Source organism: Strigops habroptila, chromosome 9 (assembly GCF_004027225.2).
Source record: "Strigops habroptila isolate Jane chromosome 9, bStrHab1.2.pri, whole genome shotgun sequence".
Lineage (NCBI taxonomy): Eukaryota > Metazoa > Chordata > Aves > Psittaciformes > Psittacidae > Strigops > Strigops habroptila.
The window spans coordinates 9,071,817-9,097,357 of NC_044285.2; the positions used below are offsets into that span (position 1 = coordinate 9,071,817).

Consider the following 25,541-nt stretch of genomic DNA (forward strand, 5'->3'; position numbering starts at 1 on the left):
CACAGCTGCGGTGTGCTGAGCAGGTGAAGGGAATTTGAAAGAAGAAGTGGGGAATTGCGGGACCTGCCGCTGGGAAGAGAAGGAAAACTAAATCTGAGTCGTTAATTAACTAATGTGGGAGCGCCGGTAGGGGGCGTGGCCGTGAGGGGCGGGCAGCGGCTGTGCAAGGGCGACCCCTCCCGGACGGCTGCGGTACCGCAGGGGGAGCCCGCGGTGCGCCCGACGTTTCCCGTTGTCCCCGCGGGCAAGCGGGGTTGTGCTCCGGGAAGCGGGGTCCGGGCGGCATGGTCTGAGCTGGACCTGGCCCTGGCCCTGCTGCGGGCGCCCCGGAGTCATCCCATGAAGCTTCCAGCTCCGTGGGAATGGGCGTTGCTCAGGGGATGCTGACTCCGCTTCTCCTTCCTTTCTCTAAATAGCGAGAAGGAAACGGGAAACTGACCAGCGAGGGAGTGTGCCCGGGAAAATCATTTACAGAGGAGGACCCGTCCTCTCCCTGTGCATTCGTGTGCGAGAGCTGTGTCTCCGGGAAGGGGCGGCTGTGCTCGGGAGCCTGACCCCTCCGGAGCTGCCTTGTTTTCGGCTATTTTGCTTTAAAACAGAACCTCGCCAGTCATCGAGGTGACTGAGCGTTTTGGTCGTGTTTGTAGGCAAAGTACCACAGTCACTGAGACACGGGGTGGGCGAGGTCACCTCATGCCTGGCAGCTCCTTACAGAAACTGGCCCAATTTTGTTTGTTAGAAAGGTGAACTTCAGTTTGTTAACCCACAATAATGCCCAAAGGAGGGGTTCGGTTGGTTATTTTTGTGAGGGAGAGTTTAACAGCTGTATGTTTGAGGCAGGATTAGTCAGGATTTCCCACTTGCAGGTGTGAGGATGTTTGGGAATGTTCTTGCGCTGCGGACGCATCCTGTAACAGAGCGTGGTGGTGTGAGCTTCCAACAGCCAGTGTACACTTCAACCAGTGCTGCTGTGAAGCAAAAGTCATCTTGCAACATGCAATCTGGGAAAGAGTGATAGGAAAACAGTTTAGCTCCCGAGCACCACTCTAGTGATAGGTGCTTCTGTGTTTTCCTTAAAAAGAGACAGGAACCTTCAGAAAAGCAGGATGACTTGGCCAGTCTCATTTACTCTGAAATTTTCTTCCTCAGGCCACTGAACACGTAATACAATGGGAAATGGCACTGAAATAATTCACCTGAAAGTGGTTCTTTAAGAAAAAGAATCCAACCAGTGTATTTCAGTGGATTTTAAGTCTAAAGAGGGAAAATATCTTTGAAGGATTTAAACAGTGCTCATATCTCAAAATGTGGGGCTCTTGTTCAGGAAAGCCCCATGTAAAACAGAGCGGCTTTGGCTTCACTGATCATTTCATGAGGCCAGCACAATGTTTAGTGTGAACCAAAGCCTGTGTGATGTTTATTTCCACTATTGCTATGTCGGATTAATTGTTGCCTTTTATTTAGATTGCAAGTCCATGAAGTCTTTTGCATGGAGTAAATATTCTAAAGAAAAGTGTTTGAGATTTCTTGGGCCCTGGCAGACTTAAAATAAAGGTTTGAGTCCTTTTCTACCTCACATTTTGCACTTCTGGAACTATTGAATTCAGAAAACTTAGTGTCTTTTAAGACAAAATACTCCAATTTGTCTTGTCTTGCCTGAAATTTCCAGTGGTAGATAAAATTTTCTGCAAAAGATTTGAGCACAGCCTCCTATACCTCTGATAACAGCTTCGCTTTCCCATGACCTGCATACATATGTGTCATATTCAGATAAGAATGAGGCATGATGCTGAGTAAGGCTGCTTTTTTTGGAAGGAAAATGACAAAAGCTATTTGAGACAGGAATAGAAGTGCCAGCACTAAATGATGGATGAACAGCCGGCAGCTGAGGTGGCAGCTCTGATGTTTCCCTGTGTTTATGGAGTATTGAAATGAGGAAGGGTTATCTGATGTGTTTCTCTAGGCTGGATGCTTGTCTTCACATTCAGCGATGCTCTGGGTCACAGGACAGGGTGTAAGAGAGTGGAGGGGTTTTGTTTAACACAAGTGAACGTTGCTCCCTCTCTGGAGCTGTTGTGTGGAGCGTGGGGCATGGCCATGCCCCTCACCCACCTCCTCCTTCCAGTCTGTTCCCATATTTTGTCTGACAGCACTTGCTCCTTATTAACATGACTATAGGCTCTTTGTGCCCTCTGTCAGAAGAAATCCTTCACCAGAATAAATTTCAGAGGTGACAGATTGGAGCGGTTTGGCCAGATGATGGCACACAAATGTCTCTGAGATCGGTGCCTGTGGCTTTTCACCCCTTTGCCTTTGACGCTGGGCAGGAGCAGTGGCTGGCACTGTCACCTGTCCGCTTCTGGCTTATCCTCTCAGGATGTTGGTCTCTGGAGTTGAGATGAGAGGTTCTGTGTAGACTCTGGGAGGGAGAATGGCGGTTACCTGTCCTTATGTGTCACCTGGAAGCTCAGTTGTGCTGTATTTTAGAGCCTGTAAAAAATGTGCTATTCTGGTTCATGGAAAACAAATCAGAGTGTGGTGGTCCTTGTTTGGGCAGTGTCATGTCTTCTGAGACTGGAATCCAGACAGGAACTTGCAATAGGCAGGAACGCAGTCCCAGGTCATGGGAGTTGAAGCAGATGGGTTTCTTTGAGGCTGTTTCTTGTCAGAGCACCTTCCAAGGCTTCCCCTCTCTTTCACCACAGGCTCTGACAACAGGTTGATTTGGCAGGTTGATGGGATAGTGAAGTAGCAGACACCCCTCTGCTCACTCATTGTCAGGGAAACTTGCAGCTGCTGGGTTACAGCATTCTCCATAGATCTGCCAGACATAGGCAACACAGGGCAAAACACCCCCACGGGAAGGTGCCAGAGGGGCCAGCTGCCTCCCAAGATGGGCCAAGGCATGCCAAGCCCTGGTGACCACATCAGGGGCTGGGGCACCTCAGCCCCCTGCCCTTCCTGGGGGGCAGCTGGCACCCCAGCCCCATGCTTTGTTTGGGGCTTTGAACGCAGCCGGGGCTCCGAGGGTCTGCACAGAGCCCCCAGGCCGAGACTCGCCCCGCTGCCCGTCACCCCGGAGCGTCCGGTAGGGACCCCGAGGGCTCGGAGCCGGGGAAGACCTTTGGGTGCGGGCAGCGGGACTCCCTCGGGCATGGAGCCGCCGGTCTCAGATATACGTCCAGGCTGGAAGGATCGTCCCCGGCTGGGAGGAGCCAGCAGCTCCGCCGCTGTAAACAGTGCGGGCACCGCCAGCGGTTGGGAGATGGATATAAAAAGGGAGACGGAGGGGAGGCAGCCGGAGCGGAGGAGCGGGAGCTGCCTGCGCCTGCCTGCCCCTGCCCACCCCTGCCTCCGCCGCCGGGGCGCCCGGCAGCACGGTTGGGAGCTCCCGAGAGGCGGCGAACAAAGTTCGAGGCTCGGCGCTGCCGGGTATAGGTAAGCGGTCTTTGCAGTTCAAGTTTGAAACTCGCTGTTGCCTCTCGCCCATCTGCCGCTGGGGTTTTCTCCTCGCCGGCTCTCTGTTCGTGCTGCCGTTGTGGTTGCCTGATGCGTCCGGGGTTGTATGGAGCTGGGGAGGGGGGGTTGCTGGTTTTGATGGTGCTACGTTAAGTGGAGAGGAAAAAAAGAGGACAAAAATCGCAAAACACATCAAAAGCAAAATGTGCCTTTGCGCCGACCCCGTGCGAAGCCGCGGGAAGGAGCCGGCCCGGCGGCGCACGTGTTGCGGCGGGGATGTCCGCAGCTGCGGGCGGCAGGTAGCGGTTGCGGGGGCTCCCGGGACGCGGGAAGCCCCGGGCAGCAGCGGCTGCTCCTGCCCTCCGTGCCGGAACTGGACCTGGAGCTGGTCCCGGTCTCGGCGCCGCCGCGAGACGCGTCGGGGAGCAGCGAGCGACGGCAGCGCACCAGGTTGGTACCGCGCCCCTCCGCGCCTTTCCGCGCCCCGCCGCGCCCCGCCGCTGCCGCCCGTCTCTTGCAGGATCCTGCCCGGAGGCCGCCGCGCACCTCGCCCCCTGGCGACCCGGCTCCGACACCAGGCGCGCCGCCGTGGTGGGCCGGGGGGCGGCCCTGCGCCTGGAGAGCTCCGCTGCCTTCCACTCCCTCGTCATCCGCGACGGAGGTAAGCGGGGCCGCCGGAGCCCGGGCGGGCGGCCCGGCTGTGCCTGCCGGTGGGTGGCACCTCCCGGCCCCGGCCGTGCGCACCCTCAGCCCCTCTCCCTGCCTCTCCCCTCGCCCGCAGGGATGCTGGTGTTCGCCGACCGTCCCCGCGGGCCGCCCATCACCCTGCGCGCCCGCTACATCCTTATCCACGACGGCGGGGAGCTGCACATCGGCTCCGAGCGCTGCCCCTACGGCTCGCGGGCCACCATCTCGCTCTACGGGCGGGCCACCGACGGGGCGGCTGTGGAGGGCTTCGGGCAGAAGTTCCTGGGCGTGGGGCGCGGCGGCGTCCTGGAGCTGCACGGCCGGCGGCCCCGCTCCTGGACCCTCCTGGACAAAACGCTGTACCCCGGCGGGCTCCGCTACGGCCCCTATTCCTCCGAGAAGCGGTGGGGCAGCCGCGGGCTCAACCTCCGCATCTTGGACGCCGGCACGGCTCGGGTGCTGGCGGCGGCGCGCTTCGACACGCACCTGCGGCACGGCGAGTGCGGGCGGCTGCGCTCCTTCCTGGCCATGCAGCCCCCCGGCACGGTGGTGGCGGCCGCCGTGGGGGACTCTGCCTCCCGCAGCCTCACGCTGGAGACGCGGCTGCTGCTGCGGGACCGCCTGGGCAGCGCTCACATCGCCCGCCTGCGACACAGGTGAGGGGCGACGGGCGGGGGGCCGCGGGCCGGCGGCAACACCATGGACAGCTCCGGCGCGCCGGGGCCGACGCGCCCGTCCCGGGGGCTCGGAGCGGGTGGGGAGCGGGGGGAACCGGGGGAAAGAGGGAAGGACACACCGCCCTGCACCCCCCTTCTGCCAGAGCTCCTCGGGGATGGAGGGTTCGGGGTGCCACAGGCTCCTTCCCGCTCCCTCAGGCAGCCCTGGGCGCTGGTGGGGATCCTCGGAGGGGATCAGCCTTCCGCAGCAGAGGATAAACGGGAGTACCACGGGAGTGGAACCACGGGGTTAGCAGTAGCCCGAAGAGAATTCCTCACCTACGACGGGACCCGGTTTACCGTTACTGCTTTCAGTGGATGGATAAAAGGTTCGATCTGCCCTGACAATTGCTTGTCTTCTGTTGCTTTGCTCTGCTTTTTCTGGCTGCTGTGAATCCAAACAGTGCAATGCTAGTCATAGAATCATAAAATGATTTGGGTTGGAAGGGACCTTAAAGCTCATTTAGTTCCAACCCCCAGCCGTGGACAGGGATGCTTTCCACTAGACCAGGTTGCTCAAAGCCCCGTCCAGCCTGGCCTTGAACACTGCCAGGGATGGGACATATACTAATACCATAGTCTTGCTTGCATGGATGATGACCAAGCTAACACGTACGCAAAGTAGCTCTTGCAAAGTAAAGTTTTAGCTGCCTACAAAGAGGTGACACTGGCATATTTAATGGATAGAGCCCTTATATTACACCCAGTTACCTACATAAAAATTAAATTGATATGCTCTTCTGCTAATTGCATGATTGTGTCATATACAACTGTAAAAATTATTGATTGCTTCATTTTTCAGGGGTGCCTCATAATGGATTTAAAGTGGAAGCATCCAGTGGAATAATTCTCCATTTGGTGGATGAAGTTACCAGTTGGTTACCTGGTGACCGGATCGTTGTTGCCAGTACAGATTATTCTATGCATCAGGCTGAAGAGTTTAATCTCCTTCCTTGCCCTGAATGTAAAAGTAATCAAGTGAAAATTGATGGTATGAAATATTTTTATCAAGCTACTAATTTGTGGTAAATATTTGCATTGTCTTGTCTTTCACATTCTACATTTACTTGTCTTTTTAGCTAGATTTTGTCCCATAAACACGTGGGCACATATAAGACTATTATATTGGGACTTGAAAGCTTGACCAGAGGCATCGGTCCTTTGTAGAAGTCAGGGGAAGTGCTGATCTCCTCTGGGATCAGATACTAACAACTGGGCATGTCTCCAGACTTGGTGACTGCTTAAATGAAAAGTGTGCATTTGCTTAGAACAAGGCAGTAATGAAGATGCAGTGCTCACCCTGAATAAAGAGGTTTCTGATTTTCACAGGCAGCCCACTTTATCTTCACATTGGAGAAGTCATAGATGGCGTCGATATGAGGGCAGAGGTTGGCCTTCTGACTAGAAATATACTTATTCAAGGAGAAATGGAAGACTCCTGTTATGGACAAAATCAATGCCAGTTTTTCTCCTTCGATACATTTGGAGGACATATTAAAGTGAGTTGTTTTTAATGCACATGCCTGCAGGTGTTTTCAGATGGTTCCTTTCCTGGTTTGTAAAACAAGCAATATAATGCATGAAACTACCGTAGTGTTTGGAGGAAAAGTATACTGGTCTATGAAGAAGGGAATTTTGCAAAACTAGACTTGAAATGAGTCTGTACCATTTTCTTCACTGTGTATGCAAAAGCCTTTTCCGGGTTAGTGGGGATTCCTTAGTGGCATTACTGTCAGTAGGTCTGGTATGAAGTTAGATGATAGTTCATGAGATGTCACTGTGGGACTTGTGCTTCCTGCAGAGCCTCCTGCACCCCTCATGGCTCAGAGAAGTGCTGGGTCTCACCCTGTTGTGCTCTGTCTCCTTTTGATTGTCCCATGCTTTCTTGGTGGAGGTGCAAAGCCTTGCTGTTGCAGGGGCTTTGTGTAGAGTTACTTATCTGTCAGTGGAAATCAGGGAGCTGGGCAGGTCTGAACTCACTTGACAGAGATAAAGCTGCCAGGAAATAGAGCCTGGTGGTAATCGCTGCCCCTTTCTGTAGCTGGCAGGAGTCCCTTGTCATACACCGCTGTTGCTAAACACTGCATATGCTGCTTGGCAGCTGGTCCTTGGCAGCCCCATGCCTGTAGGTGTGCAGCCTCTGGCATGCTACTCTGAGCCAGAGCATGGAGCTGGCACCTCCTTCTGGGATCAGGCCCTGTGTTACTCTGCAAGCTTATTGCCTAATGAGAGAGAAAAAAGGTGGTCTTCTTTTTGCATGCGTTTCTATTGTAATGCCTACGTTTGTCTCAACAGATCCTAAGGAATTTTAGCTCCGTTCACTTGTCAGGAGTGGAATTGAAAAACATGGGGCAGCAAATCCTGGGCAGTTACCCTGTGCATTTTCACTTGGCTGAGGATGTGGATGAGAGAGGGGGATATGAACGCCCTACGTACCTTGATAACTTGGCTATCCACCACTGCTTCTCTAGGTGTGTTGCCATACATGGGACTCATGGCCTTCTGGTAGGAGACATATTTTATTAGTACTGAGTTCATTTATTTGCTTAGGCACTGCTAAACAGCAAGAGCCTTTCGTGATGCAAAGAGAAATCAGAACATTGAAACAAGGCATATTTTCCCCCAGAAATGTCCGGACTTGTCAACTTCATTTGACTGGTGTTCAGGTTAGGACTGTTGCTCTGGTAGTGCAGCTCTTTGAAATGAATTTCAGGTTCTTAGTATTGCCTAATTAATATTATTAAAGATGTGATGAGATATACTGAAATCTTTGCCATGGTTATTCTGGACAGATTGTGATGATAGGAACTTTCATTTAAAATTAAAGCAATGGACTTTAAACAGACCTGAGTGAAGCAATGGGCCTTTAATTTGCAAAGGAGATAAAAAGAGACAGGGATTGTTGAAGTCAGAGCAATGTGAAATGTATACAAAGATATTCACATGACAAAGGGAATGAAATACGAGAGGGACAGACCCAAATGTCTGCTTCAGTGCCAGAAAAACCCTCAGGAACTTGGCTCTGACATAGATCCTCGCAAGGGCATTGTGGAGAGAAACTCAAAAAAAACCCCTAAAAAGCCATACATGTCCCAGCTGGAAAAGACAGATTCCTGCTCCAGTCCCAACACATCCAGCTGGTGTGTGCTCTGCAGGACCTTGAACAGTGTTTTGGTGTCTGTGGGCATTTCCTCATTCACCTGATGTGTGCTCAGGCAGAGACACTCCCTGAACTGTCCATGACCTTCTGTGTTTTTCCTGAGAACTTCTTCTCAACCCAGAACATAAAACTGTGTAAGACACAAGTTAAAGGCGCTCAGGAGGGACCCTTGTGTGAAAGGGTCCCCCCAAAAAGATGTATTCACAAAAATGTGATGCTGGACTTGTGTAACTGGGACATGGATAACCCAGTCCCAGTTTTCGTGTATCCTAAATTGCGTTTGTATTGTCCAGATCACTGAAAATTATTGATGGCTTTCTTGTATACGTGATTTGCTCTGACTGTAGAGCCTGCTTTTGTGTGCAGAGCCTTTAGATGGCAGGAGACTTGTCCAGTGTCTGAGGTTGTAGTTTAACTCCCCCTCTCCTCCCATTGATATTAAACCTCTGGAATTAAAGGAATCTGCCAGGGATGAAAAATTAAGCCTTATGCTAACGCTGGTCCTGAGAAGAATGGTGTATGGTCTTGCACTTTATCAAAAGTGAGGTTGTCAACGGTTTATCTGGATGTGTGGGATGCAGTAGCTGTGAGATCAAGGATCCAAGTGTGAGATCCGGCCCCCCAGCATGTGACCACTGAGGGCTTTGAGTCCATGAATCAGTGAAAAGGTTTTCTAGCAAAGGTTAAATATGTGATCCTGTGGAATAATCATGTGGTTTTGATACAGCCATTAAGATAGAGAGTAATTAAAATGTAATAAAAACCTTGCTTTGAAATAAATTACAATAAATTGCAGTTCCAGAGAAGAGCATGTATATTAGAGAAAGGCAGTTAAATAACATAGATGGGTACCAGATTTAGCATCATATTATGAAACTTCAGCCCTTGAGGCAGCATAAACCAGATAGGTGGGTTTATCCCACTCCTATCCTGAGGGTTTAGAGGATGTAATTTTAGATGTACATTGCTGGAGTGCTGTGGTTTGTGCTGTGTTGTGTACAGGTCACGCATGCTGTCTGCAAGGCCCTTCTCCCATCTGCTGCTCCCATGTGCCAGGCTTGCGCCGTGGTGCAGCGGCTTGGGTTACCCACCGCGATGGGAAGCAGGCAGTGGCATGCCTCTCACTGCCCTGGCACATGTCGGACGTACACTCGCTACTGTAGTCCTTCATGTCTAACATTGCAGCACATAAAGGTCACATATTGTGTTGCTGCACTATTTATAATTCAGTGTGTAGAGTTACCTTAATCATCCAGTGTTGGACAGACTGGCTGGGTTGTCACCTGTGTTGAGGACAGTGTTTCATGCTGTCACGTACAGTAATATGCCACTGTCACAGTGCCACAGGTGGGCTTGTTTCCAAGCATGTAGTTCCTACCTGTGATATGCCAGAATTGATCAGTTATTGGGGTTTTGATGTAATAGCATGGACCCATGTCTTTCATTCAGATGTAAGTGATCTTTAAATTACGTTATTTCTGATTAGGAGAGCGATCAATACAGTTTCATGTATGCAAATTTTCAGACCTGTCATGCGGTTCCAAAGCTGTGACTAATCATATTAATTAATCCAAGCTAAAATCTGGTTTTGGATGCAAGACGGGTTTTTAATGCAGCTGGCTGAAGCACAGATTAGCCAAACATCAGCTAAATTCAGCAGAATGAAAATCTACAATTGAAATGCTCTCTGAAGCAGCAAGCAGTTTGCTGTTACAGTTTCTTTCCAAAAATAGTCTTCTGTGGCCTCCTTAGCAGCTTCTGCCTGTCTTTTGGAAGGGTTGAAGTAGCCAAGCTTGCTGTTCTTAGCAGCTGGCAAGGACACTTGCTTCTTTATCTAAATCCATTTCCTATCTGTATTTCCAAGCTGGTAGGGACAAGCTGGTAGGGACCCCTGTGTGCAGGGTCTCAGTGGATTTCCCAGACTGTATCAGTTAGTGGTTGGGTACCTGGCTATGTTATGCCTTATTTTTAACTCTTTTGAACACCTCATCAAGGCAGAAACAAGAGCAGCAGATTACAAGTTTGAGAAGTGACTGCCAGGAAAACAATGAAATCCAGCAGAGATATACCTATGGGAACTATACTGTTTGTGACTCCAGATGTTATGTACAGTTGCAGCCTATTAAGGGGAAATCCCAGGATATTAATCTGGATTTAATTCAAGTATCCCTTAAGTATACAGAAATAACCACGTAGGTTAATATTAGTTAATCTTGCAGTCTTACACAGACATAACTCTGACGTCAACAAGAATTTTGTATGCCTGAAGAGTGAATAAATATGCTGACAGGGATTATTTGAGTACAAAGTTAGGGTTCCAGTAAGATTTAGTAACAAATTGCTGGTATTTTAACTAGCCTGATTTAGTATTTACATTTAAAAGAAGGATTTCTGAATTTTTATCTTCATAAGACTGTACATCAAAGGAGGCTTGTGCTAAGTCCTCTTGGTCAAATTAGGGTCTAATGCAATATCCCTCTGCATGTCAATTAATATTAAATAGACTGAAACAGTAAAATACCATCTCTGCCCAAGCTGATCATTACAGGAATGAAGTGGCCCTGCACCTTCTGAGAGTGGAGAAAGAACAGAAATCTCGTTAATATAAATTACTTCACATGGTGCATTTTAAAGAATTTCTTATTTTATTTGAGAAGTGTTGCAGCTCATGAAAATGTCTACATTAGCCATCCTAACCTGTTGGTTTATCATGCAAGACACTTGTCTTTATGCAGATATTTACTCCATGACACTGAATCAAATATTATCTCTTAGAGCTGAAGGCAGTTTTAAATCCAGTATTTTGCAGTTTTCCTTTAATTATGCATATGGTCTTTCCCAGAATAATTTTAATAGCAGTTTCACTGTATAAGAAGATCAGTCCAAAATTATGAGTGTAGTCTGGGTTAGCTCCAGGACTGCTGCCCAAAACCACTCCATGAGCGTTTTGGGCATTTGTTGATAAGCAAAGCACATCAGTTATAGTTCCTGCTGTTGTTAGCATTGCGGTTGACGGCTTGTATACTTTTTCCCAGGTCAAAGACACCATTGGCTATGATACTCTGGGGCACTGTTTCTTCCTGGAAGACGGGACGGAGCAGCGCAATACCTTCTATCACAACTTGGGCCTCCTCACAAGGCCAGGGACGATCTTGCCTTCAGATCGCAGCGAGGTGATGTGCCTCGCCATCCGCAGCCATGTCTATGGGAATTATGTTCCTGTGCCGAGCACCGACTGCATGTAAGTGCTCCGGGAGCTGAAGTCAGGTTTTGTGCTTTATAGCTGGGTCCCAAAGAATGCTGGGGTGAAACTTTTGAAAGGGGCTGCTTGATATTAAATGAAAAATTGTAGCTTTTTCTACTGTTTCTCATTTTAAAGTCACTTAGCTACTTGACCATGCTTTGCTTGTGATGATATCTGTTAACACCTGCATGAATCCTAAGTGAGGAATATTTGCTGCTGGTTATTCCTGTCACTGTTTCCTAAGAATCATAAATATATTAGAGCTCTTTGCTCATTTCTGAACCCCTTTCAATTATTTTTAAGTTGGATGTTGAATGCTCCATGAAATCTGTCTGAAAAATGCAAGTTGCTTCAGCCCAGCCCTGGTACAGGCTGGCAAAAATATCACTTACTACAAAGGGAGTTTTTGCCTTGTTCCACCAGGGCTGAATTGAGGCTGGGGTATCTAGAATAAATTGGTCAATAGTACATGAGTACATTAATATCTAGAGTACCTCAGGAGATTTAATGAGAATGCAGAGATTAGCCTAAACTACAGTGAGTGTCATTTAACAATAAACAATATCCTGATGTAGCTGACCAAAGTTAGCTTCTATTTTGGAGACTGATAAGCTTGAACACAGGGACCTAGGCTAGTGTTTGCAAGCAAAAACCCAGTTTAGCCAAGGAAATTTGTATTTTCATGTTTTCTGGAAAAGGATGCAGTACCCAAACTCTTCTTATTCTAATTTATATAAATAATCCAACTTAATTACCATTATTGTCACTGAAATGCTAAGGTTGCTGGTATGGTTAATACAGGTTTATTTTGCGCCTATTTCGTGGTTCTATTAATACAAAGGAGTGTGGATTCTTGATTGCATAATGGTTAATGTGGATAAAACATGATTGAGGTCTTCTGCTTAGGATGATCAAATTAATTGGTGCAGTCATGAGAAAAGGTTTACAGTGTTTTTACATGTGGTCTTTATTATTGCAAAAGATGTTATCAAATAAAGCAAGTCAACAGGTGACAGTGTTTTCATAGCTATATCTGGCTTCTGTTTGTGCCACTGCTCATCTTCCCTCTGTAGCAAACACTCGTTATTTGAACAAACATCAAAATAATGTGTCCTTAATCTCCTACTTAACGAGCCATTTGTGGTTTGCATGGACATTTGTTTAGTTTTCCACATAGGAGCTTCATAAAATCCATAGAGAATCCCCTACCTCCTGCCATTGCCCCTGAAGTTCCAAAACACAAACCAGAAGTTTACTTTTCAGCCGTTTTACAAAGCTGCTTAACTTGAAAAAATAAAAAATTAATTAAAAAAAAGAAGACATTGGGCTTCCTTCAGCTGCATTTAACAGAGCATGGATTTTGTGTTAACAGTCTCATATAATTTACAGAAGGTTCAGCATGTGGCTCCAGAAATGAACGTATCTGGCATTACTAGATGATTTCTTTCCCTTAAAGAGTATCATTAAAAGGTTGTGTGGAGTTTTAAAGTCAGTGGGAGAGTTGTGGCTCAAGTCCAGTGCAGTGCTATGAAAATGTATCCCTTCCTGTTTGGTAACTGCTTAGGATCATTTTGATTTTGATTTTTCAGGGCTGTCAGCACATTCTGGATCGCAAATCCAAACAACAACTTAATAGCGAATGCAGCGGCAGGTGCTCAGGTAAAATCATTTAATGGCAAGAGCTATGCTTTGCCTCTGGTTCCCATGTATTCTACTTTTATAGATGTCATTAGCATGAGGACAATGACTGTTTAGTAAGCCATTGTAAAATTGGGATATGTACTTCTGCAGCCTTTGTCTCTATTAAGAACAAGTATTTGCCTACAATTCTCATACTGATATCTCTCACAACTGTGGCTGGGAATGGTATGTGATGTCTCTTAGCAAATGTTGATTTTTATTAGTAGTTAATAGTTAAAAGCCCAATAAAATTTTTATGTGTATTTATAAATATATACTCTCTCCTTTTTTTAATCTTTGATGTTTCTGCAAATCATGTTTGTTTAATGTGCCTGTATGGAGAAGGTTATGTTTTCTAATAAACCATCTGAGTTTCACCCACAATATATATGCATTTTTAAAACCCAAGGACCCACCGTGCATGCCAAAGGATTAGTTGGGAGGTTTAAGAGTGTGGGCTAGTGTGTCCACCGTGGGACTTGCATGTTTGGCAGGCTCAGGTCAGAAATCTGGCCAGCATAGTGGAAACCCTAAATCCTCAGGATAATCTGTGTCATTAACTGCAGTGTCCCATTTCTCAGACCTTCCTTTGTCTTTTAGGATGTCGGGATATGGTACATCTTCCACCGAGTTCCCACTGGACAGTCTGAGGGGCAATATCCAGAGGGACAGGCTGAATATACTCCCTTGGGAGTATTTCACAACAACAGAGTCCACTCCAATTTCAAGGCACGTGTATGGTTTTTATATGTTTCTATCAATATAATTGTATGGCCTGCAGCTGACTGTGTGTGGTGCTCTGAAATCAGGTGATCATGGGTGTATTATGTTTTCATAAAGGTCTTTTAACACTATATCAAGGCACAGTTAACTTTTGGGGGTGATGCTCTTTCTAATGATCAAAGAAGGAGCTGAGCAGAATGGGGGTCCTGTTTCAAGCGCTTCAGTTTGGTGCCTGTATTAGAGGGGATGAGCCCAGGTCATGGGTACACCTACTACTAAGTGAGATTTAAGGAATGACAAGCAGGGCACTGAGCACTGCTGTTGGCCACAGTGGTGCAAGGGCATAGGGGGATGAGCAGAAGTTGTTTATGCTGGGGCCTGCTCATCACCTTTGAAAAATAAGACCCAAAATTCAAGGGTAATTCCAAGGAAAACACTTTCTCCCCCAAATATACTGTTGACATGAAAATTTTACCTGTAAGCTATAAAGAGCATTTTAACTTATTTCTCAGGATTCTAGATTGAAATCAGTGCTGTTCTGTGTCATGTATATTTTACATTTTGGTCCACGACAGCTGCTGCTCTTGCCCTGAGCCTTGAGGTTGGCCACAGCAGCTCATGTTCTCTTTTGACTGTTGGGAGACTCGTCACTCTTTATTTAAAATTTTACTTCTTAACAACGCTCTTTTTCCAAGAAGTTATCAAGACCTTGGCAAAGTCCCTTATTGCTTTCTGCAAGGGAGAGAGTGGGAGTTCAGTGCCTTGCTTTGGGTCAGAAGACAGCCCACGAAGCTGATGCATAACATATGGCAGGGCAGGCTCTGTCCTGACTTCAGCATGCTACATCCTGTGCTAATGTCACGCTGAACGGTGCCAAGTGACACCGAAAGGGAAGAGAAAGCCCAGGCTGCAGGCACTCCCTGTGTTTTCATGCACTGACTGCCCATGTTCTTTGATAAAAATCTGGGATCTTGGGTTTCTGTTCAGTGGTCTGTTAAAATAATCAGAGTCGCGTGCATTTTCAGGCCGGTTTGTTTATTGGAAAAGGAGTAAAGACAACGAGAGCCAATGCTGAGGATCCCAGAGAGTATCTCACTGTCGATAATGCCAGGTAAGCACATGCTGCATGGCTCAGTATTTTGGATGGTTATATTGCTTCTTGGCTTCTACACTGTATTTAGCAGATCATTAGTGGCTCATTATGGCTGGAGCATCTGAAGAAAACACACAAGCTATCTCTGATGTGCAGAGGCAAATACTTCATAGCTATGCACTTAATTGTTTGTGTTATTGTGGACCAAAAAATGATACACATACACTTGAGGTCATGAGGACTAAGTAGTGAAGCATGTGGAAGGGGATCCAGATCCCATTAGTCCATTAGCGGGTTTGTAATCGCCAACATTTCTTATTAATTACTTAAAAGAACTTACATCTGAATGATGATGTAAGAGACTGCGGAGTCTGGTCTAGGATTAATGAGGAAAGTCAAGTAGCCTCAAAGCTTTTTGTCAGCTGCTTTAAAATCTCTGAGCTTCCTTTCACAGTGTGGAAGCAGGTAAATTAAGGCCATTTTCTCACTTACTGCAGCCCTATGGATCTGTGTGAGGAGGCTGTGGCAGAAATTGGGCTCTGCTCCTGGTTGAGCTTTGGCTTTTTTCCTCCTCCATCATCTCCTATCAATGCCACATATGATGCTCTCATATGGCTGAAAGGGTGACTTTGTGTCCCTTTGTGAGACTTCCCCGCCAGGGTCATCCCCTTGGGCACTGAGGAGACATGCTCCGTAGTACAGCAGCTGGAAGAAGTAGGAGGTAAGGGCAGACTCAGAAAAAGCAATGGTGATATTTTTCCAAACACAGCACAAATCTACCATTAACAGCCAGCGTGGCAAGAAATAGCCTGCAAGTAATTGAGAAGCTCCCAGTTCCCAGGGCGAATCCTATTTTTATATCATAGCTTCTCTTTCGGCAGATACAGAAGCATATGGAGGTCTGGTCTGTACATGCAAGGAAAGCAGCTTCAATTACTCCATTATCTTTGCTGAATGAGATTCTTGAAAGTGCCTAATTGATTTTCTAGCATCAACCCAGGGATTCTCAATGGGCCTTGTAAAGACAATTACAAAAGGACCCAAGTGACTTGGGAAGAATGTTTTCTATGCCTCTAAATCACACTGGATCAAATTAGGGAGTAGATGTGGGCCTGTTGAAGTCTAGTGAGAAATCACTTGTTGATTTCACTGGTGCCAGAATTTCACCTTTATCAATGCTTCTTGTTTTCTGCTTTGTACCAAAGCACAGAAATGAAATCAAGCTAATAGCCTGACTCTGATCCAGGGCATATCACCTCTTTAGGCCCATCACGCTGATATGTGGAAGCCAAACAAGGTCTGCCAGGCACAACCTCCTCTGTCTGAGGCTGATTCCTATGTCTCCTGTGCTGCATTAACTAAGCTCCTTGCTTCAGGTTTCGCCCACATCAAGATGCTGATCCTGAAAAGCCGCGAGTTCCTGCCGTGATTGATGGTCTTATTGCTTTTAAAAATAATGACCATGGGGCCTGGGCCAGGGGCGGTGACATTATTTTCTGCAACTCGGGGTAGGTTACTTTAACTACGTGTTATATCGTTCCCCTCCTGGCAGGCATAAATAGGTCTGTAGGCCAAACTCACTGCAGACATTCCTCATCATTTACACCTCTGTGTTTCTTCTGTCCCAGGTTTTCAGACAATGGAATTGGACTCACTCTGGCAAGGTAATTTCTTAAAATGGACCTTGTTCCCATTTTTCCCCTCAATGTAACAGGCTGAAGAATGGAAGCCGAGACACTCCCCTGGCAATTACTGTAAGACGCAAGAAACCTCACATTTCCCTCCCAGACCACATCAAGTCTTCCCTGGGCAGCCATTAATACAAGGGGCAATTTAGCCTTTCATTCTCTTTGCCTCAGCCTGTCTGGGGAATACATGGTAATTGCCGAATATTTCCTTTTGGGCGGTAGGTCCTGAACCAGTAGACTAAACATCTGGCTCTGCGTTCGGGGAGGCTTTTCTTCTGCTCTATTCCAGTAGAGCAGCATTGCCTGCAGCTCGTGTGCTGCTGGGACAGGGTGGCTGGGATGGTCCCATGTGGTGGCACAGCAGGTCTCCTGCTTTCTCTGCTGGTGTCTGCCATGCTCGTGACGCTCCTGTCTGCACCCCTCTTGGAAAAGACCTGCAAATACAAGGCATATCCAAAGCCCACCACAGGCAATGAGAGTCAGTGATATTTGGCTCTCGTTTCAGGGATATAGCTAAAAATTTATAAAGCAACTCAGTATGGAGCAATTATATATACATAGGGTAGAGCTAGTGTTACCCAGGCTAAGTTACCCCTATTACTGATGCCTGAGCGCTAAGCTACCTCAACACTAACTTTCTGGTTTCTAAAGAGATTTCAAAGCACCCTCATACCAGTGAATGTATTTTGTTTTTACAAATTAAGAAAGAAATTTAACTGTGTCTGTAGTGTAATTAAAAATGTTAATTCGTCGATTGTGCAGTGCTGCATAGTTACCTGGTGTTTCTTTGCTTCTAGTGATGGGACTTTCCCGACAGATGAAGGCTCCAGCCTGGAGGTGACACGCTCCATTTTTGTGGGAGAAAGCAGCAATTTTGGGTCACAGGGAGGCCAAAACAGCTACTGGGGAAAAGGAGCAAATGGGGAATACAGAACACTACCCAGAAACAAGTGAGTTTTTCTTCTGCCATTTCTTCTTGGCATTAGCATAAGCTAGAAGAAAAGCCTCAGGAATGACTGTGACTACCAATAAGTAATTTATACTGGGTGTTTAAATCATTGTACAGGCCAGAAATAATAAGCATCCAAATAAACTCACTCTTCAGGCCAACAGCTTGAGAGCATTCTTGCCTGAATGTGTTTGATTTAATCTTCTGTTTAATTTATTAGTGACTGGAGAATGGATTAGAGAATCTGAAAGATACCAAATGGCTTTTCTGTAGTGCTTCAGTAGCACAGCATCAAGCTGATGGCGCAGCTCCCATACACCAAGCCATCATCCCTCCTGCCAGTGTAGCTGGGCAAACATGGCTGATTTGACAAAGGAGAAACCTTTTGTCATTATTACATCTTACTTCTCTTTCAGTAACTGTATGTTATTTTGTATTTTGATAGCAGCACAGCCTCCTGTTTAGCAACCATGGTCCCTACCCACTTCCGCATAGCAAGTTGTGCTTCCCTAAGCCTAAATTCTACTCTCATCTGTGTTTTCGGTGATGCTCACCAATTATTAAACCCTCTATGAGGAATATAAAATTAATAATACTCAGCATACGTACCATGCACACAGCCCTGACTATAATGTCTCAGCTGTAAGTGACGCAGGAGTGGGATCTGTGAAGGACAGCAAGGATAATCAGAGCTATCTTCAGTTATAATCAGCGTTGTTATTTTAATTGCATTGCAAAAAAAGCTCCTTTTCAGTACAAACAAGTTCTAATCATATTGTTAAACAATGTACTCCTGGAAAGGAGTATGTCCAAATGTCTGATACCTATCATTGCATTACACCATAGTGCAAAATGGGATGTAAGGGTTGCACAAACCTAACTTCTGAGATAACAGCTCTCGAAATTGAAGACAAATTATATGGTCAAGAAACACTTTTTGTATCTGGTGTTTTCAACTGGCAAAGTGTTTCTGGATCTCTGGAGCCAACCAGTAAGGAAAACATCAGGGCTGGGGATGGAAATCTGAGCCTTGGTGACCCCCAGGCTGGAGAGAGCCTGTGCGCCCACTTTGTGTGTCTGAACAACTCTTTCTGGACTCAGTAGGCATTCACCTACCCTTCCAAGCTGCTACTAGCCAGCTTCATTACCATCTGTGGAGCTGGTGCAGGCTACCCTTTAATCAAACACAGCCAGGGCCAAACAAAACTTGGCACCTTCTCGAAACAAACGATGGAAAGGGCAGGTCCTTACCTGTGACTCCAGTGGTGTCTCCTTCAACACTGATGCCTTGACAACACATCCATGGACTGATACTTCAGAAATAGCTTTTCTGTATGAAATGCTGTGTACTAGGTCTTATGGACCTCATGTGAAATGTCTTGTATGGAGAGGAGAAACTGCTGCACCACTTGGCACTTGCTTCCAAGGAGACACTTGCCTCCAGGGAGTCTGACTGGTATAATTCTTTCAATTGTGCTGATATTTTCCTGAGAAACCTGCCTGCTCTGGAACAGGAACCTGATGGCAATGCTGCCACACAGCCTTCGGGTCTTCCTTCTAGGGATGAGCTCCAGGGTGGCTGGGAACAAGGTTTTTGAACTGCTTTACCCCAGATTACAAGTCTTAGGCAAGCTTATGAGTCTTTTTTTTGGCACTTGAGCCTTACCCTGTAGAGGATGTTCAGCAGAGTTTCATCTTTCATTAACTGTGTGATGAGCGAGCAGATCCCGGTTTTGTGAAAGAAAAGGTGGTTTAGCTACTTGTTAATATCTCTCTGCTTTCAGGAGGGCTCAGAGTTTGCCCAGGCTTTTCACACAGGACTGTGCTTGTTTTTAAATCTCACAGGACGTTCCCTATTCGTGGATTCCAGATTTATGATGGGCCTGTCAGGATGGTAAAATGCACTTTCAAGAAGTTCATTCCAACTGTTGACAGATACTCAAGTGCCATTGGGTTCTTCATGAAAAACTCCTGGCAGATAAGCCCCCAGAATAATGTGTCACAGATCCTGATGGAGAAGAGTGTAAGTAAGAAAAGCAGAAATATGTGCTGTTAGCTGTGCAAGTTTCTGAAGTTTTTAGAAGCGGTAAGAGGTCTATCCTAGAGCAGGGATTTCCAAGCAGTGGTCCATGTTACATTGGTGCATACTACCAGTTCATTTTGCAACACCTTTTTTTTCAAAATTAAGGTTACTTATAAGCCACTAAAATGTGATGGTATATTATGCTTGGGCGATATACATAAAATAATCTGCATTAGAGGAAGGTTTCACCTTGTAACCATAAGAGCCAGAACACCACTCTTAGCTGGTGCAGCATTACCAGCTCACATGTGCCGAGGACCTGTTGAGGTGTCCCTGGTTGAGAGGTACACAGTTGAGATGCCAGAAGACAGTAAGATGCAGTACAATTCTTATACAGAAATAGAAAATGCACTTAGAAGGAAAAACATGACCCAGTTTCTGGGGTCAGCAGTGAAATTCCTGTTGAGCACAACAGGCACTTCCCTTGAGGAGTGACAGCAGAAGGGGGCTCTGTATCTCTGCCTTGGTAGGAACTGTAGGATGCTGACCAATTCCAGTCCTTGTCCTGGATTCCTACAGGGATCATGGCCCTGGGAAATTATAGATTCCACCTGGCTCTCTGTGAGGGATCATAAACTCTCCTTAGATTTTTCAAACAAGGTCCATGCTTATTACGATGTTCATGAATTGTAGTAACTTTGGCTTGAGGTTTGGCTTTATCTTGAGGAAAATTTCCATTGCTGTAGGATTGACCAATATAACTCCCTCTGGTAAGCAGTTACTTTGTCTGTCCCCTCTCTGGTGCACTCAGACCAACAGTAGAAGAGTATTTCATGAAAGGATGTTGTTCACTGCTCCTCTAAAGAAAACACAGTTCCTGTGCATTTCAGTAAAGAGATCTTAGTTACGTTAGATGCTTTAGGGAGCTTTGAAGCAAGAATAAGGGCTTAATTCGATGTACCTTCTTTATGTCCTCCCTTGGGGACATGGTTATAAGATGGTCATGGGGAACATGAATGAGAAAATCAACCTGGAACCGCAGAGGGGAGCTTAGAGAAAAACATGTGATGAAGAAGTTTTATCAGTGGAATGGAAGAGAGTGGAAATTTTTCTCCAGTAATAGCCATAGAACTCTGTCCAACAGAATTGCTTCAGGTAGATGATATGTGTGAATATTAGCAAAGGAATAATTACATCTTGAATGGCTGAAATGTGTCTCTTTAATACAGTTGCATTGTTTGAAGCCAATGAGCCTGTTAAATATCCCAGCATTTTTTGTTTGAGAGGCAGTTCAGTACAGCAACACCTTTAAGATCTGAGGTTTTCAAAGTAAAAATGGTCAGAAGACTTACTGAATACTTCTGCAAAGCAAATTAGAATAGTAGAGTGTGAGCTTATTACAAAAAACCTAATGACATTATCCCAATAATTATTTATTTTATGTACATTTCCAAGAAATATCTGATTCTGAAGTTGGTATTTTGCCAACTTAAAACCCATTTATTATTGTAACCACCTGCATCTCAGCACTTTTCACTTTGATTCTGTTTCATTTGGATTGAACCCAGATGTGCTAAATCTGATTTCAGATTTGAAGGACCATGGTTAGTCTATTGTTTCATTGCTAATTGCTATATAGGACAATATGTCTTTGACTAGTTAGGGTAGAGGTTGTAGGCTGTTGTAATTAATTTTCTGTCTCCAGGCTTCATTTTATGACTTTTTAAAGTGTAGCTAGGTACTAATTCCCTAAAGGACAATCATTTTACAGTTGTTTTTTAGGAAGAAATTAAACATTACCACAAGTTATATAGGGATGACAAAACTATTAGTTATGCTGGAGGAATAATTGTATAATTAATCAGACTAATCAGCAGATTGGTTAGACAACAAAATAACAAAGGCAGTCAGTTCTTGTTTAATTCCAGCATAAAAATAACAGTCAAGGAGAACAGAAGACCTAAACATTATGCTCCACAAAAAGTATTCTAGCTGCCTTTCCATTGACAATCCTAAATCTCACGTATTAAGATATCTGTGCATTTATCAATAGCAACATTATTGGTAGGCTTGTTTGTTTGTTTTGAAAAAGGTGCTTTTAAAAAGTTAGTTCAAAGCAGTGGAAGCAACAGTTGGTCTTAATCCAGCTGAGGGCATGCCTGATGGGTTGGTGTTTTCTGTAGATCTTGTTACTGTCAGCCAGTAGGACTTGGTAGAGCTTAAAGGAGATACCCCTAGCCCAGAACTGAGCCATGCCCAAACAGGACACTTGTGCATCATTTCTTAAGAAGACATGACATATCTCTTTTTAGTCATAAAATAGCAGCCTATTCATCTTTCTGCCCTTTTGCTGCACAGCTCCCGTAGAGTGAGGTGAGGAGCAAGAGGTTGTACATGGCCTTTTGGTCTCCCATGAACAAGGCCACCTCAGCAGGTACTGAAGATTCACAAACTGTCCTATTCGTATTCATTGTTAATATTCTCTGTGGTTATTTTTTCCCTGCAACCAGGAGCTTAGAGTGGATTCAAGCCTTTTCTACTCCTAGCTGTGCCAACACTATGGTGTCTCTGAAATTACTTGTGCCAAAGAAATCCCAGCGGTCTCTGTTGGGTGGGTTTGTGGTCCCCGGGAGACCTCAGAGGGGCCAGCACTGTTTCCTGGCTATGCGATTCCCATGGGATTCCAGTCCTGCCTAGCTAAGAGATGTCCGCTTCCTAATGTTGCCTTTACTATGTTTAGCCTGTGTTGTCTTAGTGCTCGGTTTCTGCGTCAAAGCAGAAGTTTGCTAACAGTTCATGGTGGGAAAAAGATGACACTAATTTAGAGGGCAAGTCTGTTATCCCCTTAAAAAGAGGGCAGAAAGAAAACCCAAAACCAGCCCTAAAGAGACTCCTGACTGAAGGGAACTTGGCAGGGTGAGGACTTGCATTACTCCAGCAGAGTAAAAGCCATGCTAATGAGGGCAGAGTCCCCGGGTAGTAAAATAGAGGAAGATTCACACTGGATGAAAGTTTCTTTAAAATTATAACAGTGATACAGTGATGTAGCTTTTGTTGGCAGCTTGTGCCAACACTTGAATTTTACAAGAAGTTGCGATTTATTGTGATGTTTCCCAGTACATTAGTAATTTTTAATATAGATAGTGTTTTCCACTGCAGACTACACTGCAGGTGTGTTAGGTGTGCTGCCTTTCGACAAGTTGAGTTAGCATATTCCTAAGAGATTACGTACTCCTATAACCATCATCTCCCTGTCAGGCTTCAGACAGGTAATTCAAGTAACCTTTGTACCATACCACTCCCAGGTAGTCCACGCCTAACGAAAATTAAGTGTCTGAATAGTACTGTGGTAGCTAGACATGACCTGTCTCTGCACTCTCTTCTAGCTCATTCCTAGCTCCACATGGACATACCTGATGAGCTGAGCCTTTGTTCATGTGTGTTCACTTAGAAAAAAATGTATATTGCCACTGCTGTAACTGCAAACTCAGTGCACCTCCATCCCACAGTGTACCACAGTAAGGTAACCTTGAGATTTATGAAAGACGTGACACTGCTCATTAACACTTGCATTTTGTTTCTGATTTTCAGACTTTTCAGAGGAGAATGTTAGAGATCAGATTAGCTTTAGCACCAAAACTGTCTGCTGCTAGATGGAAACACTGAGTGTTAATCAAATGTAAACAGGACTGGCTGTGCTTTAGTTTGTTTTGAAGTACAGATGATGGTGTTCTTTGCAGTGAAGTGCCCTTTTTCATACTCAACTCCTAACTTTGTGCACTGTCACAAAGTATTTATAATGGAACTTTGATCTGCAGCACAGTGTTTACATTTTATTTAATATCTCTTCTTTTATAAATCAAAATAAAATAAAAAAAACACCCCAACTTTTGGGATCCTTCTACTTTGCCAAATAGCCCCTTGGGTAAAAATTTATGAGTAAGAAAAGGTTTTAAATAACTTAAAAATACACATTAGACTTCCAAGCACCGGAGCCTCTTTTAAATGAGACTGCTTCAGGTGTTTGTTTATGAGACTCATACTCAGACAAGAAGGTGGCAGAAAAATGGTTCTAGGCTCTAATTTAATTTTAAGTAATAAAGACTTTTATTCTGCAAGTAGTTGTTGCTGCAGTGGCCATTCTTCTTAAGCCAATGGGACTTTCCATCTATTTCAGAATCATAATGACCCTTGTATTCTCCTAAGCTGTTCTGTTTATTATTGTTAAAATGAAGCCTTTAAAGCCCTTCATAAACTTGCAGCCTAATCCTGCTGACCCTAATTCTCACTCATTTGCACAGTCCAATTAAAATGAGTTGGGCTAAATGGAACAAATCAGAGTCTTTTGAGTCGGCGTGGTCCAGTTGCTATTTATGCTGTCTGTTTTTACACACATTGCTGCAGGATTCAGAGTGCTTGACCTAGAATAATTATTTTCTTGATTACTTCTGAACTTAATCATCACACACTGTACTAATTTTATCTGCAGACATAAAATATTCCATGCTTTTTTGCTGAACATCTACATTTTCCTTGTTTTGCTGGATTTTGTATCAGGACAGATTCTTTTACTTAGCTACTGAAAAATCTTGATAACAGAGCTATGCATATTGATGATAATGCTGCTTCCTGTTATTTCCCTTCCCTAAAAAAATAAATTCTTCAGGGAAAATATTAAAATGTTTACAAGAGCCAATTCTGAGAATTACTGTCACTTTTATGAGTTTTATAAGGTTTTAGGAGGAACAATTAGAAAACAATGGCCCTCAGAATCACTTAGAACAGCCATTGAAAATATATGAGGAAATTCCCAAATACCTAGCAGTTTTTGTTTCAGCTGTGATAGTCCTCAGTAAGTTTCATAAGATTATGTACTTCCATACCCTTAGAGTCATCCCCTTCCTTTTGCCACTGCATGATTTATTGCTGTGTGATTTCAAGGAATACATAGTTGTGTGGGTGCATTTCAAAGAATCAAAAGTCTCATTTTTGCGGAAATACCTCCTGGGATTAAGAAACGAGGGGGAAAGCCAATACAGTTGGGGATTTTTCTAAATAGACAAGACAAAACAAAACTGTTTACTTTCTAGTTCTAGCTGTTTTTCTCTTTTGGCTGTTAAAACACTGCAAACCCAAGTCCTTACTTAGAACTAACCAGTTTCTTCTTATTTTCTCCTGCTAGGTTGGACTGAAAGTGTTTTTTGGCAGATCAGGCCAGTGGTTTGGAAACAATGACAATGATGGTGACAAAATGTCTATCTTCCATGATCTGGATGGCTCGGTGACAGGGTATCTGGACACTTTCATAGGCAGAGCGGACAACTACTTGCTGCGTCATCCCGGGTGTCTCACTGTCCCATGCTGGAACGGGGTGATGTGTACTGGGAAATTCGCACAGGTAATTGGGGGTGGCTGCAGGCATCATCACTGGGTGTGTTGGGTGGGTGTCCCCAGATAGTCTGCTGAGGGGTGACAGAGTGAAGCCTACTCAATACTCCATAAGGTGGGAGGTGAATAATAAATTGAGTGTAAGTTTACTCTTCTGTGTGTTATCTGCCTAATTCCAAGGACTCAGTAAAGCTCCTATTGTGCAGTTGCCTACAATCTCTGGCTGTAAGGAGCCTCGTCTCTTCCCATTGCCCACAGGCAGCTGCAAGTTGAAACTGAGTTGCGGAAAAGTGTTGTGTTTTCTAGTTCTTGCTTCCAGGCATTTGTCCACTGGACAAAATTTGTGGAACTCTAGTGAATAAGTCTGGTGAACCAAGTTTCAGTAATGGAAGATTTTACTTCTCTGATACATCCCACTGTGTTCAGGATGGTGAAATGGGTGGTTGAGACAGAAACTCACACTTATTTCCCATCCAGACATCACTGGCTGAGGGGTTGTCAGTATTAGATCAGGATGGTCTTCAACCTTTACAGCAGTTTCCTTCAGCACACTTGAGTTAGAGACCTTAACTGATATGTCGATACCTTGGTAGAAAGGGCTGCAAATCCTAAGTAACCTCTAGGTAGGGAAAGAAAGAAAGAAGAGAATGGTAAATAGAAAGAAAATGTGTCCTCAGAATCAGATAGTGCTTCGTTGTGTGTTGTTCAAATCTCAACACAACCTTTGCGTG

The 25,541-nt window shown here is 45.2% G+C and overlaps 2 protein-coding genes across 13 annotated transcripts in view; both read left to right on the forward strand.

Annotated features, from left to right (window-relative positions):
* The first annotated feature begins 279 nt into the window (after positions 1-279).
* Positions 280-25,541, forward strand: part of CEMIP (cell migration inducing hyaluronidase 1) — a 114,775-nt gene continuing 89,513 nt past the window's right edge. The window contains exon 1 of the mRNA XM_030497052.1: positions 280-3,438. The gene's annotated coding sequence lies outside the window, so the exon portion shown is untranslated. The remainder of the gene's footprint in view (positions 3,439-25,541) is intronic.
* The window catches only part of LOC115612586 (cell surface hyaluronidase-like), a 49,634-nt gene continuing 27,527 nt past the window's right edge, over positions 3,435-25,541 (forward strand). For 11 of the 12 annotated variants that reach the window (XR_003993087.1, XR_003993086.1, XR_003993085.1 and 8 more), the window contains exons 1-16: positions 3,435-3,909; positions 3,980-4,120; positions 4,241-4,802; positions 5,022-5,191; positions 5,665-5,853; positions 6,192-6,361; positions 7,158-7,367; positions 11,058-11,263; positions 12,856-12,925; positions 13,547-13,675; positions 14,695-14,780; positions 16,139-16,270; positions 16,391-16,426; positions 17,248-17,400; positions 19,245-19,422; positions 24,605-24,820. Coding sequence is in view for 7 of the 12 variants with exons in the window: in XM_030497047.1 (XP_030352907.1) it covers positions 3,663-3,909; positions 3,980-4,120; positions 4,241-4,802; positions 5,022-5,191; positions 5,665-5,853; positions 6,192-6,361; positions 7,158-7,367; positions 11,058-11,263; positions 12,856-12,925; positions 13,547-13,675; positions 14,695-14,780; positions 16,139-16,270; positions 16,391-16,426; positions 17,248-17,400; positions 19,245-19,422; positions 24,605-24,820 (2,895 nt within the window). In the remaining 5 variants the exon portion in view is untranslated. The remainder of the gene's footprint in view (positions 3,910-3,979; positions 4,121-4,240; positions 4,803-5,021; positions 5,192-5,664; positions 5,854-6,191; positions 6,362-7,157; positions 7,368-11,057; positions 11,264-12,855; positions 12,926-13,546; positions 13,676-14,694; positions 14,781-16,138; positions 16,271-16,390; positions 16,427-17,247; positions 17,401-19,244; positions 19,423-24,604; positions 24,821-25,541) is intronic. The other variant, XM_030497045.1, reaches the window with a different exon arrangement.